Source organism: Sminthopsis crassicaudata, chromosome 1 (genome assembly GCF_048593235.1).
Source record: "Sminthopsis crassicaudata isolate SCR6 chromosome 1, ASM4859323v1, whole genome shotgun sequence".
Classification (NCBI taxonomy): Eukaryota; Metazoa; Chordata; class Mammalia; order Dasyuromorphia; family Dasyuridae; genus Sminthopsis; species Sminthopsis crassicaudata.
In genome coordinates, this window is record NC_133617.1 from 580,328,679 (window position 1) to 580,355,411 (window position 26,733).

At 35.3% G+C, this 26,733-nt stretch overlaps 1 protein-coding gene across 3 annotated transcripts in view; it reads left to right on the plus strand.

The window, feature by feature from the left end:
- Positions 1–26,628, plus strand: part of HEXB (hexosaminidase subunit beta) — a 46,359-nt gene extending 19,731 nt beyond the window's left edge. For all 3 annotated transcript variants that reach the window (XM_074282275.1, XM_074282276.1, XM_074282274.1), the window contains exons 2-14: positions 29–174; positions 5,706–5,771; positions 9,098–9,144; positions 11,289–11,399; positions 12,974–13,075; positions 14,463–14,592; positions 16,987–17,167; positions 19,411–19,497; positions 21,481–21,553; positions 23,721–23,895; positions 25,300–25,390; positions 25,606–25,710; positions 26,450–26,628. In XM_074282275.1, coding sequence (XP_074138376.1) covers positions 12,980–13,075; positions 14,463–14,592; positions 16,987–17,167; positions 19,411–19,497; positions 21,481–21,553; positions 23,721–23,895; positions 25,300–25,390; positions 25,606–25,710; positions 26,450–26,498 — 987 coding nt within the window. In that variant the 5' untranslated portion in view covers positions 29–174; positions 5,706–5,771; positions 9,098–9,144; positions 11,289–11,399; positions 12,974–12,979 and the 3' untranslated portion in view covers positions 26,499–26,628. The remainder of the gene's footprint in view (positions 1–28; positions 175–5,705; positions 5,772–9,097; positions 9,145–11,288; positions 11,400–12,973; positions 13,076–14,462; positions 14,593–16,986; positions 17,168–19,410; positions 19,498–21,480; positions 21,554–23,720; positions 23,896–25,299; positions 25,391–25,605; positions 25,711–26,449) is intronic.
- The last annotated feature ends 105 nt before the right edge of the window (positions 26,629–26,733 follow it).

Below are 26,733 nucleotides of genomic sequence, written 5' to 3' on the forward strand. Positions count from 1 at the left end.
GCTTGTTTAAATTTATTTCTCAACACAGCTATCGTGAGTATGTTTTTGGCTATTTCAAGAGTCCAGATCAGTATTCCAGGTCTTTTGTTGGAGCAGAACTACAACAGCTTCTTGTCACAATTACCTCTGACTCAAAGTGTGATGCTTACCCCAACAGCACTTCTGATGAGTCTTGTGAGTATCTTATTTTATGCAAATTTTATAAGCTCTCTAGGAAGGGCAGTGTCCGCCCTTGCTGTTGCCATGTGAAAAAAAGATGAAATATTAACTTTGACTTCATGGATTCTTAATCCAATTAACAGAGAGCCAAAGAAAGTAAAAGAGGACAAACAGTGCCCTTCCATCATGTGAGCATGATGTAGTATTTGGCATCAAAGAACTTGGGTTGAATCCAGTCTTCCTTTGCTATTTATTTTTAATATGTGATTCCTCTTAATTGCTACTGTCATCTCTCTTAATGTACTGCATACTTAATCTCTTTGCATTCATTTTCCTTATATACTTACTGTATTTGATGTCTTTCCATTAGAAATAATTTTCTTGTACAGAAGGATTGCTTCATTCTTCTAATTTGGTGCCCTCAGCACCTAGCACAATGACCATCATCATCTAACAAACCACAGGCATTTCCTCCTTCCTCCTTCCTCCTTCCTCTTCCTTCTTTCTATCAAAGTTACTTGTCCAAGGTTCTACAACTACTTGAGGCCATATTTGAATCCAGGTCCTTCTAACTTCAATTTCACTATCAGGAGTTCTCTCTCTCTCTCTCTCTCTCTCTCTTTCTCTCTCTGTCTCTGTCTCTGTCTCTGTCTCTCTCTCTCTCTCTCTCTCTCTCTCTCTCTCTCTCTCTCTGTCTCTGTCTCTGTCTCTGTCTCTCTCTCTCTCTCTCTCTCTCTCTCTCTCTCTCTGTTTCTCTATCTCTGTCTCTCTCTGTCTCTGTCTCTCTCTCTCTCTCTGTCTCTCTCTCTCTCTCTGTCTCTCCCCCCCTCTCCTCTGTCTCTCTCTCTGTTTGCTTCTTTCTTTCTTTTCTTTCTTTTTTTTATTACCACTAACATTTCTCAAGCCAATTTACATCTCAGATAACACATTAAGCAGGAGATACAATTTCAAAGCAAAACAATTTAAGAAGTAGATTGCATTTTAAGAGGGAAACAACTTATAAATATAAGATCCATATAGAACCAACACAGGCTAAACAAGTCACCTATTGTTCCTGGACATGGATTTATTTGTTTGTTCAAGGGATTGAATTATGATGTCAAAATCTGAATCTGTGATCCTAGTTTGTCCAGAAAAGCAGAACGGTCTACTGTAGCAAGCAGTTTACTGAGGATTTAGGAGATCTGGATTGACATTTACTTATTTTCTTTTGAGCCTTCTTAGGTAATTCATTAATAAGATGGGTCTTCACTCAAAGGTCCCTTCCAGTCCCAAATTTGATGATCATTCATCTCATCTCTGACACTGATTATAGGATCTTGGGCAACCCATAGCTGTTCATTGGCCTGAAGATTTCTCTAAGGCTATAATTGCAGAAAAGGTGTCAATCAGCATTAATAAAAGTTACTTATCTGAGAGTTCCTTCTATCCACTCAGGTTCTGCCCCTATCATCATTCTATCATCCTTATTTAGAGTAACAATATAGAATAGTGGATGAACAGCTTGCTTAGTAGTAAGGATATATGAAGTCTGGGGTACTCTGAACAAGTCACTGTAACTCTCATTGTCTTAGAGAATAGGAATTTATACTATTGGTACAAATAAGCTATTGGTATCAAGAAAGTAAATGGCAAGTGGTAATTTATATTATACTAGTAGAGAAATTTCCCCATTAGAAGTTTCTTAAACTATTGAATTCTCAAGAATAAATGGAAAAAAACAAAAATCATCATTCTATTATTTAAATTCTTTTAGAACCAAAGAAATTAGGGAAAATATATTTTTATCTTGAGAGGGTGTGTTGGAATAAATAGACTGTAGGAGATGTAAGGGATTGAGAATGAGAAAATAAGGATAAAAATAGTGAGGATTTTAGAAAATGCTGAAGGGAAATAAAAGTGGGGGTTATGGAGTTTATTACAAGAGAGTAGAAAAAAACAGTTTAGAAAAATAACAATCTAATGAAGTGACTTCTTGCTGATTCATCACAAATCAGAAGAAAGCTTTCTTCATCTCAGCAACAATTGATTTTTTTTTCTGTTTTCTTTCTTTCTTCTTTTTCTTTTTTTTTTTTTTTTTTTTTTTTTTTTTTTTTGGCAAGGCAATTAGAATAAGTGACTTGCCCAGGGTCACACAGCTAGTAAGAGTCAAGTATCTGAAGGTGAATTTGAACTTAAATCCTAAGGCCAAGGCTGGTATGCTATTCACTGCACCACTTAGTTGGCTCCACAATTGGTTTTTCAAAAGTTTTATCATGTCTTTTGCTTTTTAGATGGCATTTATTCCCTGACATATTCCTTCTTCCATTTCTAGTAAGCCTTCCCTAATAAGAAAGATTGAAAACAATTCATCAGAACCAACAAGTACATTAGAGTGTCTTATGGTATATGTAACATCCCTTCCTGATAGTCCCCCTCCTCTTACTTAGAAAGTAGGAAAATGCATTTCTTTATCGGTTTGGTAACCTGCCTTGGTTGTTAATTTTTCTTCTTTTGGGGTGTGTGTGTGTGTGTGTGTGTGTGTGTGTGTTTTAAAAATGTTTACTTTGCTCTAGTAATCTAGTTCTGCTATTTCACTTTGCATCACCTTTGTCTATGCTTGTTTCTCTGAATTTCCCACATTCAGTATTTCTTATGGCAAAGTAGAGTATTGCATTATGTGCACATTCCACTATTTGTTTAGCTATTCCCTAGTCAATAAATGTAATATTTTGTTATATAGAGAGCCTTTCCTTCTGTGTCTCTGTGTGTGTCTGTGTGTGTGTGTGTTTTTTTTTTTTTGTTTTTTTTGTTTTTTTTACCATTTTGGGGCATATATTCATCAGTGGGTCGAAGGGTATGAACATTTTAGCTATTTATTATTATTATTTTTACTAATTCCATTTGTTTTCTAGAATGATTGGATCATTTCAAGGTCTGCCAACAGTCTTTCAAGTGTTAGAAGAATTGTAGATCTAGAACTGGGGGATATATCAGAAGTCATTTAATCCAACCTCCTCATTTTTATAGAGAATAAAACTAAGACCTAGAATAACTTGCCCTGGATCACATGGCAGTAGCTGATACACAGTCAGGACTGAAAGCCAGATTCTGTGACTCTGGCTCTCCAAGATTGCCCAGAGTTGATTTTTGGTAAAAGATAGACACCTACAAAATTAACTAGCTCCTTAAATCCAAATGATCCCTAATTATTTCTTCTGTGCCTAAGCATGGGAGAAATATTCAGTAATGTTTGGCTATATCATCAGTATTGTCCTCTTGTCCTGAGTCTTGAAATCTGAGTGTGAGATTATGATGGTCATTAAAGATTACACTGAGTCTTTACCTGTTTTAAATTCCAGTCATACTGATTGGATTTTGTAACACATACAATGAAAATATTTCTTTATATCCATGGCTTGATATCTTGAAACTAGGCCAGGAGATGGTTGCAACATTGCATCCTTGAAGAATAAGCTGGTTTTTGATTTTGGTTGACCTATGGGATTTTTTTTTTTTTTTCAATTGAAATTTGGATAATTGTGTAATCATCCACTTCTCTTACTGGAAGTTATTGCTATATATGACTTATTCCCTAAGTAGAATTAATGCCCTTTTCTAATATAACTATAGCCTTCATCACCTCATGAAATATGATTATCACTGAGTATACAGCCAGTGTACATTATATACACCCAGTGCTAATCATATTTCATGAGGTGGATCCTTCATGCTGAAGGATCACTTCCAGATTTAAGCCTATGAGCCTGTGATCTTATAAAGTTTTGAGACAATTTGATAATTACTTCTACTTATTTTTTATAATTATTGATACTTTTTATTTATTTAGTCCTGAGCAAAGTACTTGACACAGAGTAGATATTTAGTTAAGTATTGATTGAATTACTTTTATTATGGTCATTGCTATGTTATTTTGAGGAATGAGTGATCATAGAATATTAAGTGAGATTTAAAAACCACTTAATCCCTTACCCCAGCTTCATTTTGTGGAAACAATAATTGATATTTGTTATAGTATTGTAAAGTTTACAGAATACTTCACATAGACTTAAAGTATGCTAGAGCTAGAAAGGACCCTTTGACCTCTGGTAAGTCCATATTGGGGCTGAAATGAGACCTTGGTCTCATTGTTACACAACCTGCTCCCATCGCACAGGGGATTTTATACCAAGATGTCTCTACCTGTGCCCATTAAGTTTCTTTTCTGGCTCATTTCTGATGTTGCTTCTGTACATCATTATTTTTTTCATTTTGTGAAATGCTAAGTGGACAATCAGCCATGATGTCTGAACTTTAAAAAAAAAAAAAATGGCCTTGCTGCATACTATATAATATACTATATGAACTATGAGTTTTAGGGTGGTGATCACATAAAACTTAACAATGACATCCACTTGAAACTAATTAAAGGCTTATATTAACTGTTATGCCATATGATAATTAGAAAAGTATAGTATGGAGGTTAAATAAACAACAATCCTATTAAGAAACATTACTTTTGCATATAGTAATCTTTCTTGGTTTTTTATGTTCGTGTTATTAGTTCTCTGTTGTCTATTTTGAGTGTCATTGTAGACAGTTTCTCTTGTGACCATGCTTTTTAGTGATCATCTTTCTCACATGGATACATGTCTATTTGAAAAGTCAGAGGTCCTGAACTCAATTCTGTATCAACTGAGACTCCTTTGCCATGCATAGACTCTCATACCATATCTTTTACATGTCCCAAGTCTGAGGTTTTCCTTGTCCTACCTATCTTGTCTTTACCTGTCTCTTTCATAGGGTAAGGGAAGTGAACCTGCCAAGTTCACCTTTGCCTTGGTCCTGCAAATGGGAAGGCTCAAAGCAGCAAAAATGTGAGACTGCAGAGACCCAAAAGGTGTCTCACCTCTTCATTTTACAGATGAAAAACTGAATTCTCCAGCAAGCATTTATGTGCAAAGTACCATACAAATGCTGTGGATACAAAGATGAGTAAAATTGTGGTCTCTAACTTCAAGGAACTCAGATTCAATTGGAGGAGACAACATGCAAATAACTGTGTACATATAAAATACATACAATGTAGAGAAGCAGAGACTTGGCTGGGCCTAGCATGCAGTTAGAGCAGATGGGATGAACAGCTGAAGGAGATAATGAGCAGGACATGAAGGGCAGAAGAGTGTCACCTGGTTCCCCAGAGTAGCCAGCTAAGTGCAAAGGGGCTCTTTTTCTGAAGGCTAACCAATGATGATTGACTCTCACTGGTTGTGGTCTAATGTCTACAATTGAAGTATAGTAACCATTGTCATTCTTTTGGTAAAAAATGAACTTAAATTCCTGAGAATGAATTAAGAGCCACCAAATAAGTCTCTGAATATAGGTTTCCTATTCTTTTACTGTATTTGGAATGTCACATAAATTATAGTAAGAACTTTATTCCTTTTTCTTATATCAATAAGATTTTTTACTAGTATGTAAATATATAATACCATAATAATATGCTGTAAGGATATTCTGTCTTATTTTGCTGAAGGATTAACAGATTATGTTTTTCTTGACTGCAGATAAATTGATTGTTCAGGAGCCTGTGGCAGTACTAGAAGCTAGGGAGATTTGGGGTGCTTTGCGAGGTAAGTAAACCTTTTAATTTTCATTCTTTACAAAAATACAATTGCTATAGTGTCAAGAGAAATTGAATAATATTAAGAGTTTATGTAAAAAACACATTGGGGAGGGGGTAGTGTGATGTAGTAAAAAAAAAAAATTGCTGGATTTGAAGTAGAGAACATATATGTTCAAATTCTAGTTGTGCTGTATACTAATTGTGTGACTTTGATGAAATCTAACTCTTCTGGACTTCAGTTTCCTCATCTGTAAAATGAGGGAGTTGGATTAGAGGATCATTAGGATTCCCTTCCAACTCAAAAGCTATGATCCTATGAAACTTAAAATAAAAATATAACCCTGATGGCTTTGGTGAAGTTCAAGCTTCAGATGAACAGAATAGCATAACAGCCAAAAGATTTAATATGACCTGAATCTCTGTCTATAGTAGCATAACATAATAGAAGAAAGATCATAGTCCTCTTCTCTTGTGCCCTGCCTGGTTAAAACATACCTAAAGTTTAATTCTGGGTCTCATATTTGAGGTCCTAGACAAACAGGAGAGTAAGGAGAACAAGATCAGGAGGGAACTCAAAAAATACTATATAACATTAGTTGGAAGAACTAGTGTGATGTTGAGCTTAAAAATAGGACTTTATGGAGGAGAAATAGTTTCTTTCAAGTATCTTGAATAACAATTGTTAACTCCAATTTATTTATTTAGAAGTTCCTATGATAAGTTCTACTTTGTCATTCATTTTTCAGTTATTTCTGGCTCTTCTTGACCTCTTTGGGTTTTGTTTTGTTTTGTATTTTGGAGGCATACAGAATTAAGTGATTTTCTCAAACAGCTAGCTAGTGTTTGAGGCAGGATTTGAACTCAAAAACCTTCCTGTTCCAGGGCCAGCACTCTATTCACTATGCCATTTATTTAGTTGTATATTATTAGTTATATAAGTTAGGAGTTACCATTTATCATAGTAAGAATATTATTACCATAATTATTACCATTCCAGGTTTTAGGCATGAGTCAGCCAGAAATTGATTTTTATTAATTTACTATCATTCCAAATTCAACAATCATTCTGCTTGGTTATTGTAAAGAAAAATATCCAGACCTACAGGATCTTGTTATACCTTGGACATATCTCCAACACAAGATATTTTGAAGTAATATTTATAGGAATTTTAAACAAGAAAAAAATGTCACAATAAGATAAAATGAAAGTTAAACATTCTACTCATCCAATAATGAACAACAATGACTTCATCTTTCCTAAAACTACTGCATTCTTCTTTGACTATTCCCCTCAAGATCTCTGCAGAAGTAGTCAGAGATCTCCCCTAATCCCTTTGAGAAATGGAGAAAGAAGGTACTCTTCAGGTGGAATATACCACAGATGCGCCAAAGCCAAATGATTGTTAAATTTTCAGTGCAAACATTTGCACCCTGGAAATTGACAAAGACTGTATAAATCGGGTTTTGATTTATTTTTTTGACTATCTAGACTTAAGAAAATGATGGGAAAATATTAATACTGTATTTTAAACTTAAAGTATATCCTGAGTATTTTTTTTTTGAAGAGTCGATTATTAAACATTTACCAGCATACCACTTATCCTTTTATCTCTTCAGTGGATGGGGATAGTTATGATTAAAACTAGCTATTGAGTATTTCTCTTTCTAAATTTAGTATCACCTTTAAAATTTTTTTAATATTTTGAACTGGACATATGTGGTCCAAAAAGACCTTTATTATTATTGTTATTATTTATTTTAAAATTAAGTAAAAAAAAAGATAAAAATTGTCATGTATACATCAGAATATGAGGATTCAATATAAAGCAATAAATTTCTATTTCAAAAAAACCTATATAATAAATGCTATCCATTGTTTTCAAAGCTGTCCAGATTTTTTTTTTTTTTTTTTTTTTTGCTTCCTTGTAGGTTTTCTTTTGTTCTCTGCAGTTTATTCTTTTACTTTATTTTTTTTCCTTTCCCCTCCTCATCCCCTCTCAAGACTACAATTAGGGTCAATTAGGTATGTATGCATGTGTATATATACGCATACATATTGATCTGGACATAAATATACTATCTGTTTACATATAAACATTGATATCTATAAACATGCACATATATACATATGTACACTCAGATCCATATACGTAAGATTATGCTATGCTTATTTCTATTTCAAAATCAACTAGCCCTGGGCAGCTATATGGCAAAGTGAAGAGCACCAGTCCTGAAGTCAAGGAGGACCCAAGTTCAAAGGTGGTCTCAGACACTTAACACTGCTTGGCTGTGTGACTCTGGGCAAGTCACTTAATCCCAATTGCCTCAGCTTAAAAAAAAAAAAAAAAAAAAAATCAATCAGCCCATCATTTCCTAAACCACAGTGATATTCCAATCCAATCACATGTTCTCTGAAAGATTGTCTACAAATATTTTTCACCATGTTTTTGTATTCCTTTTGTTCTTGGCTGCATAGGTTTTATTTATAGAGAAAATTTGAATTTGAATTCATAATTATCCATTTACAAACCAACAGTGCTCTCACCTTATATAGTTTAAGGTCTGATACTACTGAATCTGCATCTTTTACATATTTTTCCCCTGCTTTCATTGAACTTCCTGACTTTTTGTTCTTCTAATTAAACTTTTATTTTTCTAACTCATACTTTAGTAATTTAATTGGAATGGTGTTATCTAAAAATATATTAAGTAAAGTTGTCATTTTTTCTTATTATATCGACTTTACCTACCCACAAAGAACAAATATTACTTCAGTTATTTAGATCTAGCTTCATTTATATAAAAAGTGTTTTATGTTTCATTCATATGTAGGTAAATTCATCCTTTTCACATTATTAATCTATAATCATTTGTATCCTTTCCTCCTTCCTAATATTTCCTCTCTATTCTTCTCACTCAATTCCTGCCCCTCCTCACTCCTCTGCTTTACTTCTATCCACTACCATGTCCTTTTATTTCTTAACCTGCCCACCCCGGCAAGAATCCCTCCTTTATCTTCTCACCGAACTGGATCCTCTTGCACTCCAATTTCATCTTACAGTGTGGGTGTCTGACAGCAGAGTAGGAAAAGACTGAAGCACCTACCATTGTCTAGGGACACCAAGCAGAGTTCTGCTGACCCCGGGTATATATTTAGTGGGTCTATTTGTGTGTGTGTGTGTGTGTGTGTGTGTGTGTGTGTGTGTGTGTGTGTGTGTGTGTAAAGAAACACATGACCTAGTTTGGGACTGATATTTGAACCCTTTATACTGTCTGTGTGATCTTGTGTTATAACTATATATTTATTAAGCTGTACATCTTGACTTTTTCTAGGTTTGGAAACTTTCAGCCAGTTAGTTTACAGAGATCCTTATGGGGCTGTAAGTATAACTATCATATGCAAATTGAGCTAGTGCTAAAGTTGAGTGGATAATTGAGTGAATGAGTGGAAGAGTCTTTATTAAGCTTTTTTTTTTTGGGGGGGGGTGACAAAAATTTAGGTATATAAATAGAAGATGGATGATCATCTCTGATTCCAAGGACTCAAACTTTAATTGGGGGAAACAACACTTAGAGGAGTCTGAGCTTCAGGATAGATGTACTAAGGATAGAACATTAGGGCAGATGAGAAGGCTCAGGGATCATAAGGGTGTATCATCAAGTCAATGTGGCAGTAGGACTGGGAGGAGGGAAGTGTGTGTGTGTGTGTGTGTGTGTGTGTGTGTGTGTGTGTGTGTGCACGTGGTCGTTTTGGGGGGGTGGGGAGGCAGAGGCCTGCGTGCTTCAGATGATAAACCCTGATAATCTACCATCTTAGAAAAAAGGATCTCCTTCAGTGACTCCCAGCTCCTCCGAGCAGTATCAGCAGCTCTGTCACTCTTCCAGTTTGGCTGCCTTGGGTCTGATTGGGGGGAGGGGGGCAGTGTATTATCTGAATAGCAATAAAGAAGGAACTAGAGGGAAATGACACCCTGCTCTGGGCTCTTCCTTCTCTGTTATATAGGGATGGGGGGAGGAAAGGAAAAGGGGTAAAGCCTTCTACTGAGAGTTCAAGGGAGAAGCAGCAAAATACATGGCCCACTGGAGGAGTAAATTCTTTCAGTAGTTGTTAAGGGAATGGCCTAAAGATGCACAAAGAGATTTTTGTTCTGGGACTTGGCCAAGGAGTTGATTTGTTTTGCCACATATTTAATGTAGAAGGGTTCTATTAAGGTAAAGTGGTGATAGACAAAATTATCAAAAATTCATGAGAAAAAGATTTGTTAAACCTACAGAAGTAAGACCCTAAAATGTAGAAAAAGAAACAATAAAATGCTTTTTTTTATTATCTTGTTAAAATTTTCACATTACATAAATAAATGAGGGGTGGGGGCAGCAAGGTGTTATAAAGTATCCGATCTGGAGTCAGAAGATCTGAGTTGAAATCTGGCCTGACTAGCTATGTGACCTTGGGCAAGTAACTTAAATCTGTTCCTCATCTGGAAATAGCGTAGCATTCCAGTATCTTTGCTCAGAAAACTCCAAATGGAGTCACAGAGTCACATGTGACTGAAACAACTGAGCAAGAAAATGTGTGTGTGTGTGTGTGTGTGTGTATTACACATATTATTACACAATATTTTTACATAAAACCATTTTAACTTATATTTATATTACATTTATATTTTATACATAAATGTAATTTCTATATAAAATTTAATGGAAGTGATATATAGTTTTGTTCTATTGTATTCATTATTATATTGCTATATGATTATAATTTATTTCTAATATATTATGTATATTATCATGTATTTCTTTCTTTCTTTCTTTCTTTCTTTCTTTCTTTCTTTCTTTCTTTTTTTTTTTGCTGAGGCAATTGGGGTTAAGTGGCGTACCCAAGGTCACCCAACTAGGAAGTGTTAAGTGTCTGAGACCAGATTTGAACTGAAATCCTCCTGACTTCAGGGCTGGTGCTCTATCCACTGCACCACCTAGCTGCCCCATGTATTTATTTCTTAAAAAACAAACTATGTATTACAGTTCACTGTCTCTTAGACAGTTTTCTCTTATTCCTTATTTATTAAAATGTTTGTGTTTATTGTAACATAATTATCCATACAAAAGAAAATTCTTGAAAAGAGCTGTTATATAGACTGCATTTTGAATGATTCATTTTTCCATTATTATTTATTGCAAGTGTGCAGTGGTTCTTAAACTTTCATCTCAGAATTCCTTTATGTTCTTATAATTAAGAACTTCCTATTTGCCATATTAAAAAAGAAAGTAACTTAATATTTTTATAAAAAATAGTTTTGATCTCAAGGATACCTTAAAAGGGTCTTGGGGAAACTCTGGGATCTTCAGACCAGATATTGAAAAGACATTGCCATTAAAAGAAATGACAATAAAGGTTTTACTTTTTTAAGGTGCTAGTTTTGAGCCCTAAGTGATCCCTCATGCAGCTAGCATAGCTGTTTTCCAGTGTAGAAATACCAAGTTGAGGGGGAAATTTTCTTAATTCTGTGTTGTTGTTTATTCATAGTATATAATCAACGAGTCAGAGGTGATTGACTATCCAAGGTTTCATTTTAGAGGAATTTTAATTGACACATCCAGACACTATCTGCCAGTAAAGACCATTCTTCAAACCCTGGTAAGTTACTGTTTTGTTCTACTTTTTAAACCATACAAGGAACTGTAGCTGCAGCTCACATTCATAATAACTCAAATTTCTATACCTCTCCAAGATTAATAGTGTTTTTCCTTACAGAAACCCTGTGAAATCTAGCTGGCATAAGGTTCCCCTTTGACAGATACAGAAACTTGAGCAGAGAGAAGTATAAGGACTTGCCAGTGGTTATGGAGCTAGTGTCAGTCTAGATTCAAACACAGGCCTCTGACCTCCAATACCTTAGTTCTGTCCATACTATCAAACCGTTCCCCAAGAAGGATTTTATACTACAGGCTGCTTGCTTTTCACAGGCTCCTGGACCCCAACTATATGTTCAGAGGTCATAGATTCAGAGACCATCTAGTCCAGCTCTGTCATTATGGGAGCTTGTGCTTTATCCCCAGTCACCAGGTTACCCTGGGTGGTAAAGTCAAGATTAAGGATGGGTCCTTTTATTCCAAATTCCAAATTCCCTCTCCCACCATGCTGTGATGTTCTTTATGGACTCTGTGGAAACATAACTTTCCTTCAGCAGAGTAAAGGACAGATGAGGGTGTCAGTGCCCAGCCTTCTTTAGCTTGAGGACTCCTGTATCTGGTGCCCCCAGTGCCCCTGTAGGCTTTGTCCTGTTCTAGGACATTTTTAGGATTCTCAAGGATGATTTCTTTATTCTCCATTATGTGTCCTTAAGGTGTGCCCACGAAGGCCCAGAAAAATTTGGAAAATCATGTTTTTAAAAACTGAGAATTTTTTTGTTCCTTTTCATCAAAACTTTAGACAGAGTAGATTTTTATGCTTTGAAACAAGGTGATTTCCCACCATGAACGATTTCTAGGAAAGAAAGTTTTTCATATTTTCCCTTTAAGGTTTCTTTTTTCTTTTTTTTTTTTCTTTTCTTTTCTTTTCTTTTTTTTTTTTTTTCCAAAAAATTTTCAAAATGTATCTGAGTTTGCATCTGTCTGCTGAGTTACAATACTGGGCTTTGCCTCATTCCCACATGGCATTTTCAGAGATTGAGGGGAGAGCTTTTCTGTCCTTCTCCCACACACCCATCTTTCTCCCATTTCCTAGTCTTACTGAAGTTTACATGTGTCTTCTCATATGTTCAAAGAACTGAAATTCCTGTACAGGATAATGAAGAAACTTTATAAACTATTGTTGAATGGGGTGGTGGCTATGTAGAAACTATCCTTGGAGAGTGGTACTTTTTTTTTCCTTCCACACTTTCTTTTCCTTGTATCATTCAGGCATTTTTCACTCATATCTGACTCATCTATGATCCCTGTTTGGGTTTTCTTAGTTAAGATAATGGAATGATTTGCCAATTTTTCTCTGGCTGCTTTTATAAATAAGGAAACTGAAGCAAACTGGGTTAAGTGGCTTGTCCAGGGTCACCCAGCTAATAGATGTCTTTCCTAAAAGAATATATATATATATATATATATATATATATATATATATATATATGTGGAAATCCCAGAAATACAGGGAGAAATCTCTAATGAATGGTAGATGTTGTCTGTACGAAGAATAATCTTCACCCTATTCCCTTGCAGGATGCCATGGCATTTAACAAATTTAATGTTCTGCATTGGCATATAGTGGATGACCAATCCTTCCCATATCAGAGTATAACTTTTCCTGAGTTAAGCAACAAAGTAAGTAATTTATACAGTTCTGTCTACAAAGCTCTTTAGTATAGTATGCTTATGAATTAGAATCTTGAATGAATCCCCTTTTATATATAAATTCACAATTGAAAGTATAATTTCTTTGCATTCCTTTTTATGGATTATAGCTTTGAGTATTTATTGTTTTAAATTAGCTTTTATTTTGAATGAATTTTGGGGGAAAATACAAATAAAATAAAACTTTTAATTAAATTAAAAAACAGAGCTCTTGGTGAATAACAGAAATTAGCTATAAATATGACAATTTACCATCAACAAGTAATCCTTTACCATGTAATCACAGTTGTTTTTAGAAATGGCAAGTTATCATGCTTTAAAATTCATCATCTTAGAGTTTCACCACTCTGTCTTAGGTAAAAAATTGCTGCAACTAGAGCAGGAAAAGAAGTGCTCAAGAAAGTAGAGTCAAAAATGTCAGAGTATCAGAAAGAAAATAATGAGCTCCTTGTTACAATTTCTCAAAACAGATCTAGAAACACATCAGACTAACTGTTGATGGGGGAAATCCAACAAAAGTCAAGTCATTTTTTCTAGCCCAGGTTAGCCTAAGGAGACAGAGAGGTCTGCAGGTATTGAGTATGGGGTCTAGCCAGGAAGGCTCTTGACATTGTGCACTCTAGCAGATGGAGTGCAGTAAGGTTGCTAGACAAGATCCCATTCTCAACTGAAGGAGTACAGTGAGAGAGAAAATAGTAGATTTTTGCTGATTATTTTTTTCAATGAGTACAAGTTAGTTCTTTGGAGATAAAGTTTCAATTTGTGTTATGAATTGTTTAATTATGAATTAAATTTTAAGTATGATAAGATCATCTTTATAGAATCAGGTTTTAAAAGGCTATAATTTGTGACCACAGACTTTTAAATTTTTTTTTCACTTGGCTTGCTATAAAGAAAGGGTGAGCTGGCAAGCATTACAAAAAACAGAAGACAATCGTTGGGGGTGGATAGATGTTTTAATAAAACTGTGATTGACTAACAGTTAGTGAAAACACTTCAGACTTTTTTCTTCTATCACCTTTTATAATATGTATTTTAAAGTAAAGATTCTATGTTACTAGAGGACCATCTAGTGTGTTGGATTCTTGAAGAAAATCTAATTCTTTAATACTTTTATGAAGTGAAAATTAGAATCTGTATTAAATTGCTTTCCTTCTCAGTTGGGGGGAGTAAGGAGAGAGAGGGAACTTGGAACTCAGCAATTTTAAAAAATGAGTATTAAAACTTTTTTTTTTTATATTTAACTGGGGAAAAATTAAAATATTAAATTAAAACAGCAAAAATTGGATTGCTGAAAATATTAGGATATTTGAACCAACTTTATGGTTTTTAACTTTAATAAATATAACTTTTACAGGGAGCCTATTCTCCTGCCCATGTTTATACCCAAACTGATATCAAACTTGTGCTTGAATATGCTCGATTACGAGGAATCAGAGTTATCCCAGAATTTGATACTCCAGGCCATACAGAATCCTGGGGAAAAGGTAAAAAGTTTGTGGCTTCAAAGAAGTTGCAATTTGAACTTTTTTCAAGTCATTTTATCATTTTATAATCCTTGAATTTTTAATTATTTTTAATTATGTCATGAATTTTATAATTTCCTCTCATTTTATTCTCCCTGAGATAACATTTCATTTCTGATGTGGATCCTAAAAAAAAAAAAAAAAAAAAAAAACACTGTATTTGTACAACTCTTTTTTAGAATCATTCTTATCCTTCTAGTAAATCAGATTCCCAGAGATCATTAGATCACCTGCTATGATGAAATTTTTCTTCTTTCCTTCAAAATCTTAACTATTTAATGAAGAAACTTCAACTTTGAAATCTGGCCGCAGCCTATTTTTTCAAGTTGTTTATTCATTATTCTTCCTCTTCCCTCACCTGGGGCTTATAAACTTTTTCCTCTGCCCCACATCCTATCATCTCCTGCCTCAGGGCCTTTTCATAAACAGGAACCCCATGTCTGAGATCTTCCCCCTTTAAGACTGTGTTTCTAATATTCCTCTGGTTGAGTTATTCGTTCCTTGAAGGCAGGCACTGACTCCCTTTGATATGTTTGTCACCAGCTCCTAGCACAGAGCCTGCACATAGCAGATGCTCAATACAGACATTTGGAGAGATGGATTGATTGATTACTTATCAGCCTTATCCTCCCTGTTGACTGTTTGGGTGTTCTACAGATTTCATAGCCATTTCTTTCTTTCTTTCTTTTTGGTTGAGGCAATTGGGGTTAGGTAACTTGCCCGAGGTCACACAGCTAGAAAGTGTTAAGTATCTGAGATCTGATTTGAACTCAGGTCCTCCTGATTTCAGGGCTGATGCTCTATCCACTGCACTACCTAGTTGCCCTGCCATTTCTTAGAATTATAGGATGTTAGAATGAAACTCCTCCCCCAAAAAGCAACCTCCACTAAAATATGTCCTAAAAGTAGTAATTCAGCCTTTGCTCAAAGACTTCCAATTAGGGTGAACTGACTAATTCCTGAAGCAATCCATTCCACTCCTGGACAATTCTCATTGATAAGAAATTTGTCCTGACAGTTTTTCTTTGTAATTTAACTGCCTAAACAAAACAAAACAACAGCAATCTGAAAACTCCTCACTGTTCCTAGTTGTTTAATTCAACTCAAACATTTTTAAGTGCCTATTCTGTACCAGACCCTGTGTGTTGTGCTGGGAAAAATCTAAGAAAAAGAAGAGAGGCCCTAAATTGTTTATGATCTAAAAGAGAAAGACAAGAGAGACAGATTATATGAGAGAGAGAGAGAATACTTGAGGGGAAGTTGGAAAAGGATGGACACTAAGGGGTGATTGAAGCAAGGGCATCTCATTCTGAGAACAAAGAGGACTACAGATTATTTTGTTGTTGTTTGTTTGTCCTTCACATTAGGAAGGTGATTTCTTGAAGTAAAAGTGAATTGGATTTGAGGCAGGGCTGTGCAAAGTCATCAGCCTCACTCTCTCCTCCACTGGTCTTGGGGTCCAGTGAAAAGACATATAGGTCAGGAAAACTAGAGATGACCCCAGATGTAGTAGGGGACCTTGACTTAAGGAAAAGGACTTTCAGATATATATATATCTCAAACTGGGAGAGGAAGACTCTCAAGGTTTCTGACCAGAATGAAATAAGTGATGTTTACACTCTCTGAACCATCAGCCCAAATAATGACCAAGTGAGGCTTGCACTGGGACCCATTATAAACCAGTCAATGAGAGCTGGAGTGATTTGAGTTTAAGGCATGGTCAAGTAGCTCCATTTGAATCCCAGTGGGCTTAATTAGAGCCTGGTTTCTCAGAGCTCAATTTCAAGAAATCATAAATGTCCCACATGGGACAAAAAAAAAAAATTGATCAAATAAGCTATGAAGTTCAAGTCTGTCCTTTATAAAGTAAAGCTTTGGATGGAGTTCAGTGTTTTCAATTGAGAGAGGAGGCTAAGGGAGATGAGATGGTATTGAATATATCCAAGGTGGAGTTAAACATCTTGAGTTTTCTGGGGGTCAGCTTATCCTGGGAAAGACCTCTTGTTCTGTGGAGTAGAGACCAAGTAGGGGTAGCAAAGTAGAGTTCTGTCCTTTGGGCCAAAGGGAACAAATCCAATCCCCCTCTTTCAAATTGACAGCATCCCTGGTTCAGCTCTGCTCTACCTTCTTATCTAGTACTTTTAATGCTCTTTACATGATGTGGGCTCAAGCTCCTGCATTATCCTGGTTGCACTCAGCCCGATAAGTTCCAGGTTATCATTATTTTTTTAAACTGTGATGCCCAGAACTGAACAAAATACTTTAGAAACAGATGTCTCTTCACTCTTATGGGAAGAATAGAACTATACTTTTGGATGGAAAGTTTCATTAATAACATGTCTTCTTTGATTGCAGGACGGAATGACTTATTGACACCTTGTTATAAAAGAGGAATAAAGATTGATTCTTTTGGACCTATAAATCCAATTTTGAATACAACTTATGAGTTCATGTCAGAGTTTTTCAAAGAAGTTAGCAAAAGGTTTCCAGAAAACTACATCCATTTGGGAGGAGATGAAGTAGATTTCACTTGTTGGTATGACTTCTTTTAAAATGAATTTTGAAATAAGTTTTCTAAACTACTGCCCTTGATGTAATTTGGAGAGGCTCGGCTTTATGAAAGTGGGTTTTGAGTAATGTAAGTCCTCTAAAGAATCCTTGCAGCTCAGTTCCAGAAGATACATCCTTATGTAGAATATGCAATCTGATTCTGTGGGCTGAGCGGCAGCTTACAAAGCAGAATCAAGATGATGAGATATTTGTTTAAGCTTTTTAGTTAAGAAGACAGTATTTGATTTTTTTTTCCTTTATACTTTGTATTTCTTCTTTAACCACCAGTACCAGGCATCAGGGGCAGTGAATAGTTTTTCATTTGAATTTTTTTTTTCTTGAGGAAATTGGGGTTATGTGACTTGATTAGAGTCACACAGCCTAAGAAGTGTTAATTGTCTTAGATCGGATTTGAACTCAGTTCTCCTGACTTCAGGGTTGGTGCTCTATTCACTGCACCACCTAGCTGCCCCAAATTGAATTTTTGAATAAGCATTTTCTCTGTTTTGTTTTTTTAGTATGAGCAAAAACATAAAAAAAAATTTTAAAAGTAAAGAACAAAAAGAAGTATCTCTGAGACTTATTAGTTTGTTTTAAAGAGTATGTATCAAATTTTAACAAACTGATAAAAGCATTATCTAATTTATTTTTGTCCCCTTTTACACTTTTTTCACTTGTGCATTTTGTGTGAAATAGAATTTTGTTGTTGACTAATTAATCAAAAAATTTAAAATTTCTTCAGTGAAAAAAGTTAAAATTTTGTGATTTTTTAAAAAAAAGTCTTTATTTAAAGTCTCAATTCTGATGGACGAGGCTCTCTTCAACAATGCAGTGAACCAAATCAGTTCCAATACAGCAGTAATGAACTGAACCAGCTACATCCAGCGAAACAACTCTGGGAGATGACTATGAACCATTACATAGAATTCCCAATCCCTCTATTTTTGTCCGCCTGCATTTTTTATTTCCTTCACAGGCTAATTGTACACTATGTCAAAATCTGATTCTTTTTGTACAGCAAAATAACTGTTTGGACATGTATACATATATTGTATTTAACTTATACTTTAACATATTTAACATGTATTGGTCAACTTGCCATCTGAGAGAAGGGGTAGGGGGAAGGAAGGGAAAAGTTGGAGCAAAAGGTTTTGCAATTGTCAATGCTGGAAAATTACCTATGCATAAAAAAAAAATTTTCCCCCTGAGGCAGGGGTTAAGTGACTTGCCCAGCGTCACACAGCTAGGAAGTGTGCATAAAATTTTTGTAAAAATTAATTAATTAATTAATTTGGAAAAATCTTTAAAGTCACTTTCAATTTGAGAAGGAATAGGTAGGATCAACAAAAGTTTTTAGGGCAACTTTGCTTTGCATAGTTTTTGGTTTTGTTTTTTTTTACATTTTTAAGTCTGAACAGGTGTCAAAAGAGGCAGTTATGCTAGAATCTTATGAATGTATTTGCAATGTTTAAAGTTATACTTTATTTATTTATTTATTTTATATATGGCTTTTTATTTACCAGAAATATGAATGGGTAATTTTACAGCATTGACAATTGCCAAATCTTTTGTTCCAATTTTTCCCTTCTTCCCCCTACCCCTTCCTTCAGATGACAGGTTGACCAATACATGTTAAATATGTTAAAATATAAATTAAATACAATATATGTACACATGTCCAAACAGTTGTTCTGCTGTACAAAAAGAATCAGACTTTGACATAGTGCACAATTAGCCTGTGAAGGAAATAAAAAATGCAGGTGGACAAAAATAGAGGGACTGGGAATTCTATGTAGTGGTTCATAATCATCTCCCAGAATTCTTCAGCTGGGTGTAGCTGGTTCAGTTCATTACTGCTCTATTGGAACTGATTTGGTTTATCTCATTGTTGAAAATGGCCACGTCCATCAGAATACATCCTCATACAGTGTCATTGTTGAAGTATACAATAATCTTCTGGTCCTGCTCATTTCACTTGGCATCAGTTCATGTAAGTCTCTCCAGGCCTTTCTGAAATCATCCTATTGGTCATTTCTTACAGAACAATAATATTCCATAATATTCATATACCACAATTTATTCAGCCATTCTCCAGTTGATGGGCATCCACTCAGTTTCCAGTCTAAAGTTATACTTTAAAAAACAATGTTCATGGTGATGGCCTTATAGGGAAATCTTTCTCCTTTTAATATAAGGGCCAAATTAAATTAACTTTTTCTTTTTTAAAAGGAAATCAAACCCAAATATAACAGAATTCATGAAGCAACAAGGTTTTGGTCAAGATTATGAGAAACTTGAATCTTACTATATTCAGAAGTAAGTTACTTGAATATCTAATCTCTCTCTTGGTTTTTCATCATACAGTTTATAAAATTCTCAGGAAATAATCAGTACTTAGGGATTACCAAATATATGCACCAATGGTGTATCCCCTCTTTGTTCTGCATGCTGTATTACTTGAAGACAAGGAAATCTCATGTTAGAAAAGTTTGGAAAAATAAAAGGATTTCTTAGCAAGATCTCATGCACTCCCATGGCTTTAAATTATCCCTTCAAAGCAGCCTAGCTAAATCCAGAGAGACCTTTTACTAAAAGCTGCTTATTAGATGCCCAACATCAGTAAAATAAATAAAAGTTAAATGGTATCCACAATCCTGGGCCATCGCTCTTCTTTTCAGCTTCTGCAATGAAGTGATTAAAAAGGCATAAAGGGCAAAGAAGGTGCTGAGAATCATGGAGTTCTTAGATTATTTCCAAATATCCATTTACTTTTTAGTACTGTGTATGGGCTTCATGTAGTAGTAGTACTTGAATCGTAGCCTGATTGTCTCAAGGAGAGGGGAGAGAAGGGAGGAAGGGTGAGTATTTAAAACTGGATTTTTTTTTTATTATGAACATTTATTTTTCTTTTTTTTCTTTTAAAACTGACATTTTTTAAAAAGAATGATAAATTTTTGTTTACATGTAAACAAATTAATTTTTTTTTAAAAAAAGAAATGCTGCTACAGGGAAGGCAGCAATAAAATAGTTGGAAAATGTTTCAGAATATAGAAATGAAAGAGGCCAAAGGATTGTGGATTACTCAGAACCCTCGTAGCTCACTTTCTCCCAAATAAAGTGCTTAGCAAACCTTAAGGAACTATAGAGAAATGAGCTATTATTCTAAGAAGAGAGTTTAAACATTGTCAAAATAACAGTGGAGTTAAGTGACTTGCCCAGGGTCACACAGATAGGAAGTGTTAAGTATCTGAGATCTGATTTGAACTCGGGGTCCTTCTGACTTCAGGGCTGGTGCTCTATCCACAGCGCCACCTAGCTGCCCCTTGAATATACTTCTTAAAAAATCCAAATCATGAATTTGACTATATCTGAAACAGGAAATAATTGGTTCCTAATGTGTGAGGTCATTCAGATCAGCTGCCTGTAGATATACCAATCATTGACTGGCTATGGCATGTTTTAAGATCAGTACTGCAGAAGATAAAAAGACAAATAATGCAGTTTTAGCATCTCTGTCTTTATGTATTTAAGCAGGTTGACAAAACTTAAAAAACAGAAAATACAAAAACATAAAAGTATACACACGAAAGTGAAGCTAAGGCTGGTAAGTGGTTCAATGGACTGAGCCCTTGGCAGAGATTTATGAAGACTCTATTTCAAATTTAAACTCAGACATTTAATAGCCTTGGGAAATTGAGTTTCACTTAACCAACCATTGTCTGCCTCAGTTTCCTCAGCTGTAAAATGGGTTTATCATCCAGGATTATTGGATGACAATATTTGTAAAGCACAGAAGCAAACTGTGTAAATGCTACTTATTATTATTATTGTTATTGTTATTATTATTATTATTATTACTACATTAAGAGAAATTTAACCAATGTAAAAGTTGCTACAGAAAGGCAAAAAGAAAGCATCAACCAGCATTTGATCTTTTCTCTAATAAAGAGGTTTTTTAGAGTACAAACTCATTTGGTAAACATTCTAGAAGATACACACAGTGTGACTTGACATTAGAGAAAAAAAGTAGTTGGGTGGAAAATGGACTTGAAGGAAGCTTGGTGTTAGAACTTAAAGTTAAATACTATTTGAGATATTGCAGAGATAGAATCAATATAATTTGGCAGACAGTTAGATGTCTGATATACAGGAAAAGAGGTAGATAGAGAAGGTAGGGCCCAAGATAATGGATCAGTAGATCCATTTGTCTAAGGTTTAGCTGTAATAAAAAAGGGACAGGTTTCTAATATTATTAAACATAATCATCCTGATCTAAGTGACTCTTTTTTTAAATATTAGGCTTATAGATATTGTTTCATCTGCAAACAAAGGATATATAGTCTGGCAAGAAGTGTTTGATAATGAAGTAAAGGTAAGATCCATGTATTAAAAGGAGTGTTGGTCTGCATTACCAATTCTTATTTATTATCAGTCTTTTTGCTTTTTTCTTAACAGAGGGGAGGTACACCTGAGTATCTTGTCAGTGGATAGGGAGTTGGTATCAAAGCCAGGCAGATGAGGGTTTAACTTTCATCTCTTAGTCTTTACTGGCTGTGTGACTCTGGACAGTCAGTCTCTTAACCCTTCCCTGGCCACCCCTCCCAATCCCATTGATCATCTTAAGTTGCAGAGAAGGCACCAGCTTGCATTGGGAGAGTTAGCTCCTCAAAGGGAGCGCCTTTTGTCAAAGAAATAGCACCTCCATTCCTATCCCTAATCAGGGGAGCAACTGGCATGGATTGAAAGAAGTCATGTGAAGTCATTAACACAAGCAGAGAGACAGCATGACCCAGTGGACAGAAAATCCTTCTCAAAGCCAGGAAGAAGTGGGTTTCAAGCCTGGCTCTGTGGCCCCTGAAAATTCATTTAATCTCTTAGTGCTCTAGGCAAATCTCTTAAGATTATGAAATGCAAAGAAAGGGCTAGTCTGCATTTGAGAAAGGGAGTTTCCTTACCTGGAAAGTGTAGCAGGCAGTCCCTATAACTGAAATTTGTTTGTTTGTTTTTTAAATGTTTGTGCCCCTAAGCATACACAGGGAATACTAAGGTCAAAAGCAAAGACCTGTGCACTTATAAATATGACTTAGACAGCAAGTGATAAGGGCAGGGGAGAAGGGGCTAGACAAAGTACATCATGAGAAAGGGGAGATTACCTTGAACTGGATGGAGTAGATCAGGGGAGGTTTCCTGAGGACATGGCTTCTAAGCTGGACCTTAAAGGAAAAGGTAAAGAAGAGGGGGGTGCCAGGTGAGAGGAATGGACTGAGCAATTTCACAGAGGTGGGAAAGGACAGGAGGACAGGGAGCACTTAGTGGTCCACTTTGGCCAAATCATGGAGTACATGCATGGGAAGAGTTGAATCAGACAGAATGGAGAAGACCAGCGCTATTCAGTCCAATTTCTGTATCCTTGGTGCCTAGCACAGTATCTGAAACATGGTAGACACTTAACAATTCTTCTTGCTTGACTGAAAGAAGTCTTTAAATGCAAGAGCCAGATTGTAAGGGATCTCAAAATACCAAGATAAAGAGTCTGTATTTTATCTGTGTGTCCTCACCACATTGACACTGGGATAATGACCATGTTGCCCAGAGCAACTCTGCTAAGATGGAGAGGGAGTGGGATCTTCATGATTAAAGGGGGTATCCGCAGTGGCAGAATCTCCCATCCCAAGGAGCCATTAAAGTGTCCATTTCATGTTGTTCTCTCTTGATTGTAAAACCTTTGATATGCTGTGGATTGAAGTAGGCAGTATCTGGCATTTTATTTTTCTGATGGGAGACTCAAGGGAGGAAGGAGACACAGCAAAAGGGGAACATTTAACTTTTGTCATTGTGGGGAGGATTCAGAGCACTTTTTACTTATGACTTATACAACCTAGCAAGAAAATTTGTTTCTTTTAAAGATGCTGGTTTAAATCTGTATTGTAAGGTTTTTTTGTTTTATTTTGTTTTGTTTTTTAAGCCAGTGCCTTTTAGCAGGGAAAAAAATACAGAAATTTAATGTCATCAGTATTCTTTACTGTGGTTTTGATACCTCTTATCACAATTTTAATATCTTCTAGCCCCACAAGAATATCACTTATTCTTTATTCTTCTTTCAGAGGCCACTGATTTTTTTTTTTTTTTTTTTTTTTTTTTAGCAGATCTACTTTTTAATCACAGTTTTGACACCTTTAGGCCCCACAGGAAGATAAATGGTAGGGGTGGGAATTGAATTCAGCCGTGAGTCCTTTTTGGCCATGTTGTCAAGCACATGTGTGAGTCTTTATACTGAGTTTTTAGTGTTAAAACCCTATAACTTAGAGGAGAGAGAGAAAAAAAAGTTTGGAACTCATAATTTTTAAAAATTAATGTTAAAATTGATTTTTATGTATAATCAGGAAAACTATTTTTTTAAAAACCTAACTGCATTAAGATTTTGGGGATAACCTGCAAAATTTAAGATCATTAGTTGGAATTTTTGGGTATTGCCGGTGATTTTTAAAAATTCATTTTGTATTTACTTATTCCATCAGTGTTTACTATAATCTTTCTAGCTTAAGCAAGATACTATAATTGAAGTTTGGATGGGCTCTTCTTACAATCTGGAGCTACAGAAAGTTACAGCAGCTGGGTATCATGCAGTCCTTGCAGCCCCTTGGTACCTAGATTATATTAGTTATGGACAAGATTGGAAGAAATACTATAATGTGGAACCCCTTGATTTTTCTGGTAAGTCTAATATTTGTAAAATGTTTTGTAATGTGTAAGATGTACATTTGAGACGTTTTCTTTAAGACATAAGTGTCTTAGTGTCATAGCTACACATGAAGTTGCCAAAGCTATGCTTCTAAAACATGGATCAGATAATGGTACTACCCTAGCAGTTGTTGATTTTTTTTGGTTAAATGTGGTTTTGGTTAAATTTTCACTGAATTGGCTGTATTTTTTACCTAGTAGGGAAAAAAAAATCATAACTCTACTTGGTTTAGGAATATAAAATAGGTACTATTTAAATTGCCTTTTCAAAGAGGTTGAAAAAATGGATTTCTGCAGCTTCTACCTATCCATTTACACTGTTATCTTTGTTGGCTCTCAGAAATGCATTTCTTAAGGAGCTAATACTATTGAAACCCTTGCCTTTCCTCAGTTCTTATACTCTAGGATTTTGACCCAGTGGAACTTAATCATTAGAAAACAGCTAATATTGTTGTAGATATTTTAAGATGAATTTGAGCTGTCCATGGTGGTACCTCACACCTATTATCCCTGTTCCTCCTACTGAAGAGTCTGAGGCTGGTGACTCTCTGGAGCTCTTGAGTACTGAAGTATAGTAAATCAGGTGCTAAATATAGCACTATCATGATGAGCTTCTGGGCTGCCTAAGAACAGTCAGATTGACTTGAGTAAGATACAGAATGTTTTGCAAATCTTAAAAGCAGGGGCAGCTAGGTGGCGCAGTGGATAGAGCACCAGCCATGAAGTCAGGAGGACCCGAGCTCACATGTGGTCTCAGACACTTAACACTTCCTAGTTGTGTGACCCTGGGCAAGTCACTTAACCCCAATTCCCTTAGGGAGAAAAAAAATCTTAAAAGCTCCACAGCAGTGTCAGGCATTGTTATTAGTTTGTAATTGTTTTTAAAATATTACTTTCCATTAAAGTGGTGTTGGAATGCTACATCATAACATGGATTTAAAATCCATTTCAAAATCCCCGAAAGCTTTGCCAACAAGTTGTGACATATCCTCCAGAAAGCCAGAAATTAATGTTTCTATTGGATTCCAAGAAATTTGTACTTTTTTTTTTTCTATATACCTTTCAAATAGACAAAACAGGGATGAGTTTTTCTGTGTATTTTTAATGGACAATGAAAGCAAAGCAGGCCAAATATTGACCAAGCTCAGTGACCTATCAAGTAATAATCCAGGCTTTCTGTACCCTCATGTACATTTTTTTTAATAATAGCTTTTTATTTTTCAAAATGCATGCAAAGTTTCACTCTTGGAAATTTTTCTCCCTTCCTCTCCTCCCTAAACAGTCCAATAGGTCAAACATGTGCAACTCTTACAAATACATTTCCATATTTATCATGCAGCAGTTAACTTACTTGCAATTTGTGTCTTATCATTTCAGGCACTAAAAGTCAGAAAGACCTTGTAATTGGTGGAACAGCTGCTCTGTGGGGAGAATTTGTGGATGCAACTAATCTCTCTCCCAGATTATGGTATGGGATAATTTCATTGCTATTTGGTTTAAGTAGTTAAAGCTAAATGTGGTCAAGTGCAAGTTGAGAGTTAATATTAAGCAATTACCTGAAATAATAAAGGTGTTCAATTATCTCTAAATTGGGGCAGGACTAGCACTATCTGTTTAATATGGATTATTTACCTTAGACCTATCTTATTTAATAGTTCATTTGTTTGGGGCTGTATATTGTAGGCCTCGAGCAAGTGCTGTAGGGGAACGGCTTTGGAGCCCCGAAAATGTCCGAGATCTGAATGATGCTTATGAGAGACTGACAGAACATCGATGCCGGATGGTTAGGTAAGCCTCTGGTGTTGCAAACTGGGATATTGAAGTTAAGTGTGAGAGGTGAGAAACAGTTATCACTAGCAGTAGAAATGAAGGACACTTCAGAAATGCAGACTTTAATTTAGAGATAGAAGTTGTTATCCATATGGAAAAGAATCTGGAACATTAAAGTACAAATAGATTTTTTTGTTTTGTTTTGTTTGTTTATTTTTTGCTTCTAAGGCCATATAGTAAAAGCCTAAAACATTTAGTATTTATTGCATCATTCATAAGGGAGGTGAGGGGGTGGGGCTCTTGAGTCAGAAGATCTGGGTTAAAATTTCACCTCCAGTGCTTACTTACCATCTGGTCAAGTCACTTAACTTCTGTCCTTCAGTTTCAACTTTAAAATTGGGGAGCCTGGACTAATTGGCCTCTAAGATCAGTATTATTTCTTAATCTGGAGCCTAAATCATTTTCCCTCCCTAGGCTTCTATTTACTTTCCTTATCTGGAAAATGAGGGAGTAATATTAGATGGCCTGAGGTCATTTTCAGATTGAATAATCCCATAACCAGATTGAATTATACTTTTTTTTTCCCCCGAATAACTTTTATGTAGTAGCAATTAAACTTCTGCTCAAAAAAATATCAACTATGGCTTAAGCCATTCTTCAGAGACAACCTCAACTGGCAATTAGTTTTATATTTTTAAAATTGTCTTTAAATATTTCCTTCATTTTTGCTTTTCTAACTTTCTCTTTTTTTTAATAGACGTGGAGTACCAGCACAACCTCTTTTTACTGGATATTGTGAAATGTGAAGTGCCCAAGGAGCAGAAAGGGGACCAAATCATTGCTGCTAATGTTTGTGCTGTGATCAACTTAATTTTGAAATTATGTATATTGAAATGAATTATACATTTTTACAAATAAAATTTATCATTGTCAAAATATTTTATTATAGTCTCCATCTATTAATTCTCTTATTACATGTGACTTTTGAAACCTAAGCTGTGAGATCCTGAGAAGCTTATTCCCTTACAGTTAAAGGTAGCA